General features: G+C 51.7%; 1 protein-coding gene across 1 annotated transcript; it reads right to left on the bottom strand.

Annotated features, from left to right (window-relative positions):
- Window positions 1–4,269: 4,269 nt before the first annotated feature.
- KCNJ4 (potassium inwardly-rectifying channel, subfamily J, member 4) lies at window positions 4,270–7,307 on the bottom strand. The gene is made up of 2 exons (XM_010131762.1): window positions 7,270–7,307; window positions 4,270–6,058 (listed from the first exon to the last, which is right to left on the bottom strand). Exons 1-2 carry the CDS (start codon window positions 7,305–7,307, stop codon window positions 4,729–4,731), a joined length of 1,368 nt encoding a protein of 455 aa, XP_010130064.1. The 3' UTR covers window positions 4,270–4,728.
- Between the last annotated feature and the right edge of the window lie 380 nt (window positions 7,308–7,687).

The raw sequence follows: 7,687 nt of genomic DNA, 5'->3' as shown, positions 1-7,687 counted from the left end.
CCCCCCCCCTGCGCAGCCGACAATAGTCCATCCCGGCTCTGGATTTAGCACAGGGCCAGTGCCTGCGGTGTTTTCCAATAGTGGTGCTCCATTAGGGCCCGGCTCTGCTCTTACCATGGGCAATGGCAAAAGTCCCACTGAATTCATGGGAGCAAGAGCAAACCCTTAATGGCCTGAGAAGATACAGCTTTTTCTTTCGGTGTTTCTTTTTGGGTTGTTTTGGCGGGGGGGAGAGGGGGGCAAAGGAGGGGGGGAGCGGGTTGCGACATTTAAAACCATGGCCACTTCATATTGCCTGTCTAAAAGCTGGAAGAGACCTCAAGCCCTCCTGCAAAGCAAAGAAGGGTTGCTAAAGCTCGAAGCAAGCAGAGGAGGCATTTTGCAGCAGTAGCTGCTGGGCAGTGCCATGTGCCTTGCTTTGCTCCTGAGCATAACCCAGGCGAAACTAAGCTGGTTGCAAAGGAACACGTTTGTTCAGCAGCACAGACATTTTCAACATCATTTCCTGATCACGGAAATCCAAACCCGTTTTCTTCCCGTTTGAAATTATTGTTGTGTTTCTTGAAAATATTTTTAGTCGCAGTGTGTATCAAAATGTTTTGCTGAGCAAGTTTTGGGTGAGATGAAAGGTGCCAATGAGAGTTTCTTTACAAAAGAGCTGTCCAGAAGTGTTACCAAAAATAAAACATGAAACAAGTTTCTCAAGTGTCATTTAAAACAACAACAACATTCATCTGAAAGCTGGCAAGGGTGGCAACAGCACAGTTAGTTGTCATGGGGTGGAGGATCTGAACCAGTGCCTAGATCTTATTCAGAGGGAAAAAGTCCTTCCTCTCCCCATTATCTTTCTGGTGTTTGAATAGCTTTCAGTAATGAGCCAAGGAAATCTTTCAGAAGAAAGACAGGAAAGAAATAAAGGTTGTGGGTAGATAAACAGAGAAGTGGTGTCTTCCTCCTGAAAAGCTGCCAGCCCCTTGGGATTAGGAGCAGGTCTTAAGGAAGCAGTCACTCCATCAGATCCCAGAGGAAGGAGGGAGCCTGGGGATGTTGTGCCCTGGTGTGCAATAGTGGTGTCTTCTTTGGAGAGAGGACAAGAAAGCGTCACCTACCTAAAGGGGATGCTCCACATATCATATGTAAAAGCCAAAATATCGGTTATGTTTACGGTTGTGAATGGCTTGGAGAGCTGCTATGCAGACTCCTTAAAAACATCCAGTCATCTTTACAGCAAACAGCCTTCCACGGTGAGTTCTCCTGGTGGCCTTTCACCGGCTGCGTAAAGGAGTCCCCAACATACAGCCAGCAAGGTGCTCGCTGAGATGCATGCTGCTGTCACACAGCATTTGTATGTCATTGGGTGATTATGGAACAAAACTGTGGTATAGGATGGGTTATGCCCCCATGTGTGGCATTACACACGTAGGTACACAGGTGCAGTGTGCACTTGGGCACGAGTAGTCTGTGATTTGAGCGTGCAAGTGCAGAAGGATGTACGTACCATTCTGTATCAGAAAACCCTGTGGACACATGTACAGCTTGCAGAAGCAGAAGAGCACTTTTTACTGGGAGGTGTGTCCACACCGTGCCATCAGACGGGCTATGTGTCCTCATGGAACATGCCATTTTGGCAACATAAGTACGTTTTGGCTGCAGGAGGAGCACCTGACGTGCAGAGGTTTGCGCATCACCTCAGTTCTCCCACAGTCTGGCTGTTTCTTTCCTTCCCTCTGCCCCCTCCCATCAGCCCCTTTCTCTCCCTTGTGTCCTCCTCAGCTGTGTCCCCTCTCTAACAATGTGACAGCATTGCCAGTTTTCTCCCAGTTTATTGTGAACAGTGAGGGTTTAGCTGGGTTTTCCTCCACACTTCAGTGTCTTCTCCACCGTGATGTCAAACAGAACAGGAAAAGGGCCAGCAGGCTAAAACATACAGAGGTGGCAGGGATACCAGCATGGCCACACGATGCTTGTTCCCTTAGCCTTATTGGAACTTTTCCCCAGTTTTTCCCCCAAGAGCCCCACCAGCTGAAGTGATGGGAGGGAGTGCTGACCTGTGTGTCACCTCAAACATCCCAGCTGTGCATGCCCGTGACCCTGGTGCACCTCAGCTGCCCCATCCTTGCCCAGCTTTCCTGGGCACTCGTTCCTTGGAGATGAGCCTTCCAAGAGCTAACAGGCCGTGGGCACTTCATCCCCACCAAGCACTGTCATCTGCCTCTGAAAGATGCTGTACCTCAGCCGGGGGGAAGCTCAGACATGCAGGTTCCCCTTCTCCTGGAGGCCACCACCCCAGCCTGTGTCCTGGATGCTCGTGTCCTCGCACGCGAGTCCTTCTCTCTCGGTCCATTAGTTTGTTTCCACTGCCACGGCCAGTGGCAGGCAGCGGTCTCTGAAAGCTGTATTAAAAGCCAGGTCAATACCAGCCCCTGCTTATTCCCTCTGGGGAAAATAAATAAATAATAAAAGAAGGGAGGGACTCCATTAATTATCAGTGGGGAGAAGAGGTGGGACGGGGACACACGTGGGAAAATGAGGCTGTGTATCAAGTCACACATGGGAAAAGCAAGGAGGCACCAGAATCCACGAGCTCCTGTCCCCCTGCCCGATGGGAGGAGAGAGAGGCATCAGGAGCGATGCATTTCCTTTCCCCTCCAGCTCTCCTGACGCACTGCTCCTCAGTTGTCACCTCTCTGCTCTTCTCTCATCCTCTCACCAGCTCCTCTACATGTATTGGCACAGTTTCCCAAAGGTGTCAGGTCACTGCTTGGGTGCAGAGCAAACCTGTGCAGGGCAGCTGTCCCCCTGCAGAACCTATGTGCTGGGATGAGAAATGGCCGCACCTGGGTCTAGACCCATCTTGTTAGACTGTCCCTGTGCTTTCTCAAATGCAGTCCCATATTACTTCACTTTCTCTTCTTCTTTTTCGTTTTTTTCCTCCTCCGCCTGACTGCTGTGCCTGTTTCTTCCTCTCACTCCTTCTATTTCCTTCCTTCCCCTTCTGCTTCCTCCCCCCGCCTTTCCACTTGCTTCCTGAACCAATTCCAGATTGATATTGAGATGCTGGTTTTCTGCTCTGAGGATCAGGCGTTGGGTGGGACATAATTTCTTCAGTCTTCCCTCCCACACTGTCGGATGCCCCGAGAAGCTTCCTGAGCTACCTGTTTGTCTTTCTGTCCTCATATCATCTGCAGCTGTGAAGGAGTGATTCTGCTGCTCCTAAAAGAAAAGGCTCACCAGATTTTCACATTATTGTGAAATGGCAGCAAAATGATGTTACAGGTCTAGCTCTGGTCGATGCCCTCCTTCATTTTCCCATGTCCTTACTTGCCTCTAGCAAACAAAACAAAAAAACAAACAAAAAAAAAAGAGGCTTTGGGGTTTTTTTATATTTTTTGAGCCTTACATCTAGAGCAATGCCTTGTACATCTCTGCCTCTTCGTCAGACGTATCTATAACCCCTCCCTGGGCAATACTCTCATGATCTCCAAAGCAAGCAGGATTGTTTGACCCATCCTACTGGTAATTTTAATGCAAATGCTTCCCTCCCTCCATATATTTTTAATGATCTTCTCCCCAAGCAAGTTTTCTGAGCCTCTTATTGTAGTGTGTCTACCAGAGAGGCCCAGAACAAAGGAGCCCTTGTGGTAGAACTTCCAGGCACCCACGCCATACAAACAGCAAACACCAGTACTAATAATTCTCATCAGTCTCTGTACCAGGCTGTAGCCTTGGGGTGTGTCTCCTTTGCTTCCATACCTCCCCCTGGGATATTAGACTTTATTAAAAATAAATAGTTACAAATTCAGTTTTACAGCTGATGGCAGCAGGGAGAAGATCGGAGGAGGTGAAAGGAGCAAGTCGAGGGTTTGCTGTTCAGTCAGGTCACTTATCTGTCATCCTGGCCACGCTGTGCCAGAGGGCAGTCTGAGTGTGCACGCACAGGGCCCTGCCTCTTCTGCCAGGCACCTCAGGAGAGGAGCAGGACGTGTTTTTCAAGAGGACTGGCGAACTGAGTCTGAATTCATGGAGCCAAGCTGCTTCTGGAGGTGGCAGATGCCAAAAGCCAAGGAGAGTGCAGAGTAGGCTACGTAGAGTGTCCTTGTCTCCTGGTTTGGCATCTGCAGTGGAAGAATACGGATTTCAGTTCTCGTTCTGTTTTATATACAGAGAAAGAGTCATGTGCAACAGGCAATAAACATGCAAGTAAACCCCTCCTTGAGATCCTTTCCCACTCCCTCCAGGAGTCCTAAACTCTCCCATCCGTTCTCATCCGGTCAGTGCTTAGGTATTGCTCCTCTCCTAGTGATGGTCATGACTGGTATCAGCCACAGGGCCTGCCCGTGTCGAGAGGGGACAGAAAGCTTGCTGTTGCCTCAGCAGCAGAGACACTTGCTGTGGGTCTCCGCCTGTCCGTTGGGGGCAGGGACTCCTGTCGCCTCTCCAGAGATGAGAAACCAGGCATGCTGCTCTCCTGTCTCTGGGCAGGAAAGGAGTCCGAGCACATGCTGCACACACAGGAAGAGTAGTGTAGCCTCACTCCTCTTCCAGGCAGTACGACTTCCCAGGAAAGGAAGTATATCAGAGAAGCTCCGGGCCTTGGTGTACTCAGGGGCTGAGAGGCAGTCATGGGAGGCATTTTTTGGTGGGCAGGAGACTTATCCAGCTACGTATGGGTGCAGAACAGAGAAGGAGACAGTGGGCAACGGGTGTGGAATGGGGAGGTTGGAGAAGTTAGATGGCTGACTCCCTGCGGTATGAGATTGTATCTAGGGGCAGAGATGCCTGGAGCCGCTCCAGGTCCAGGTGGCTTCCAAAATCCATCATCTGGATGACGCCTCCCTCCTCCTTGGTGCTGCCCCCTAACACCACACCCACTTCATCGTCATCTTCATCTTCGTCTTGACTGACAAGAGCCAGCTCATTCTCATAGCAGAAGGCACTGGGAGGTGGTGGAGAAGGTAGGATAGTCATCTTGCTTTCTTGCAATTCCCGGGCTGAGCAGCAAGGCGTGCCGGCTACCTCATAGGTTTTGTGAAAGCGCGAATAATCCACTTTGTAGTGATTCTTCTCCTCAAACACAACTGGTTCAAAACGATGCCCCCAAAGGATTTCACTAGCAAGGTAAGAGCTTCGTGCCTGTGTGGTCATGGCTGTGGCTTCCACCATTCCCTCCAGGATAACAACAATCTCAAAGTTCTCCGTTTCCAGCTCCTCCTTGCCAATCCCATAAAGTGGGCTCTCCTCATCAATCTCGTGAACGATAATAATGGGTGAGACCAAAAATATACGATCAAGGCCCACGTCATAGCCCACATTTAGGTCCCGCTGGTCCAGAGGAAGGTATTCCCCTTCCTCTGTCATGTAAGGCTTGATAAGCTGGGCTCGGACGTGGGCCTCCACTATGTGGCTCCTCCTCAGATTGCCCACCCGCCACATGAGGCACAGTTTGCCATCCCGCACAGAGATGACCGCATGGTGACTGAAGAGGAGGGTCTGGGCCCGCTTCTTAGGCCTTGCCATCTTGGCCATGATAGTGCCGATCATAAAGGAGTCAATAACGCAGCCAACGATGGACTGGACCACAACTGCCATGATCGCCAGCGGGCACTCCTCAGTCACGCAGCGGAAGCCGTACCCAATGGTTGTCTGTGTCTCCACTGAGAAAAGAAAAGCCCCTAGGAAGCTGTTCACGTGCATGATGCAGGGCTTGAGGAGAGAGGGGCTGCCTCCCACCGCTGATGCATTGAGATCGCCATGGAAGAAGGCGATGCACCAGAAGAGGAAGCCAAAGAAGAGCCAGGAGGCCAGGAAGGCAGCGGAGAAGATCATAAGCATGTACCGCCAGCGTGTGTCCACGCAGGTGGTGAAGATGTCGGCCATGTAGCGCTGAGACTTGTTGCTTAGGTTGGCAAAGTAGACATTGCACTGGCCGTTCTTCTTCACAAAACGGTTGCGATGCTTCCGCTGGGGAGCATGGCCCTTCCCGTTCCGGCTGTGCCCATTTATGCTGCCCAGCGCAGAGACCTTGTGTCCATCCTCTTCAGTCGAGACGATGCTGTACCTGGAAGAGCAGAAACAGTCATTTCCAGCAGAAATACATGAAGAATAACAGCAACCACTGAGACAGCGAGGGTGGGAGACGTGTGGGTGGCTCACATGGCTACGGTACTGTGGTGTTGAATATCGCAACAGCACGTTTCCCAACTAACACGTGGTTAGTGCACCGTGGTGACACCCTGACCACACTGGAGGAGCTCGGCTGCAGTGTTTGCTGAGTCTTGCTGCCAGGACCTTGTATCTAGCAAACCTCTGACAGAGCAGCAAAGCAGGACAACCTTGTAGCACTGTGCTACCTTCCAGCCTTCGTGGTGAGAAGGGATCTAAGTCTTTGAAAACCGGCAGCAGCTGGGACAGCCAGGAAGCCTGGGAGCAAGCACCTGCAGTCTGACCACATTTTGACCCTGACATTATGTAAGATCTTGAGTTTCTATTTTCTCCTCTGCTCTTCTCACTGATTTCGTGGTGCTTTGGTGACAATGTTTATACACTTCCTGTGCTCAGGACAATTCTGTTGCCACAGCAACATGCATGGCTCCCAGCACCCCGCATCCAAAGCCAACGGTGTAATTTGGAGATCAACAGCCAAAGCACTGGCAGTTTCCCTGGCAGAAGCTACACACACACTTTCTGGGAGATGTTTTCCCCTCCAGCTCCCCTCCCCTGCAGGTGGCACTGCTACTGCCCCTCGTGTTGCTTAAAGATGTGGTGGCAGAAGATGTTCTGACCACTGAGGAAATCAAGTGAGTGCACCGACCCACCGAGACCATTCTGCCCTCATGACTGCCGAGCTGCAGCCTCCCAGGATCCCTCAGGATGGCAGTGTCTCCCTTCCACCCCATAGTCTGGACATGTCAGCTGGAGCCCTCCCAAGTGGGCTTCCACGGCCCTCATCCGTCTCCTAGCAAAGGAAGCACTGGTGGCTGGAGTTGTGATTCCTGGGGACACGGGACTTCTGGAATCTGTAATTTCTGATCCAGTACCATGCAGTGCTTTGCTTCTCCTCCATAGCACTCCTCTGAGTGCTGCCCCTACATACAGCATGTTTTGAATTGGAGAAGGGGAGAGGAGCCTCACCTTGGAACAGAAAACCCCCTGGCAAGTAATTTGAGAAGAATATACAGAAAGGCAGGGTGAAGGTAAGGCCTGAGGGGCCAGATAATGAGGACCAGGCCACCCGATGCAGCAGCAGTTCTTGGGAGGAGGGTTACTCACCGGTTGACTCGGATGCTGCCCATGGCTCGCTGTATCATCAGGTGTCAGGGGACCGCCAGAGCTGGGAGGGCACAGAATCTCATGCAGCAGCACTCACATGGGACTGGGAGGCTTCAAGTTTCACCTCTGGTGAGCTGAGACCCACGCTGCCATTGCAATTGCTCCTGGGCACACGCCTTGCAGAGAAGGACGAAGCAAAACCTGGTCAGAACCTCTCCTGACAGCACCCATCCCAGTCACAGAGCACAGGGTGCAGGGCTCCCAGCCTTTGGCTCAGGAAGGGTTTGGAGGTGTCCATGGGGCACTGCTCCACAGCCTGGTTAGGACAGGTGAGGAGGTGGTAGGCTCAGAGTGGGTTGCATGGCCCGCAGCCCCCGCGCTCCCTGGTATCTACTGTCGGGAGAGGTGCAGGACCGGC

The sequence above is a fragment of the Buceros rhinoceros genome, unplaced genomic scaffold (assembly GCF_000710305.1).
Source record: "Buceros rhinoceros silvestris isolate BGI_N320 unplaced genomic scaffold, ASM71030v1 scaffold35392, whole genome shotgun sequence".
NCBI classification, from domain to species: Eukaryota; Metazoa; Chordata; class Aves; order Bucerotiformes; family Bucerotidae; genus Buceros; species Buceros rhinoceros.
The sequence above is the reverse complement of the archived record's forward strand: the minus strand, read 5'-3'. Positions and strand labels throughout refer to the sequence as shown.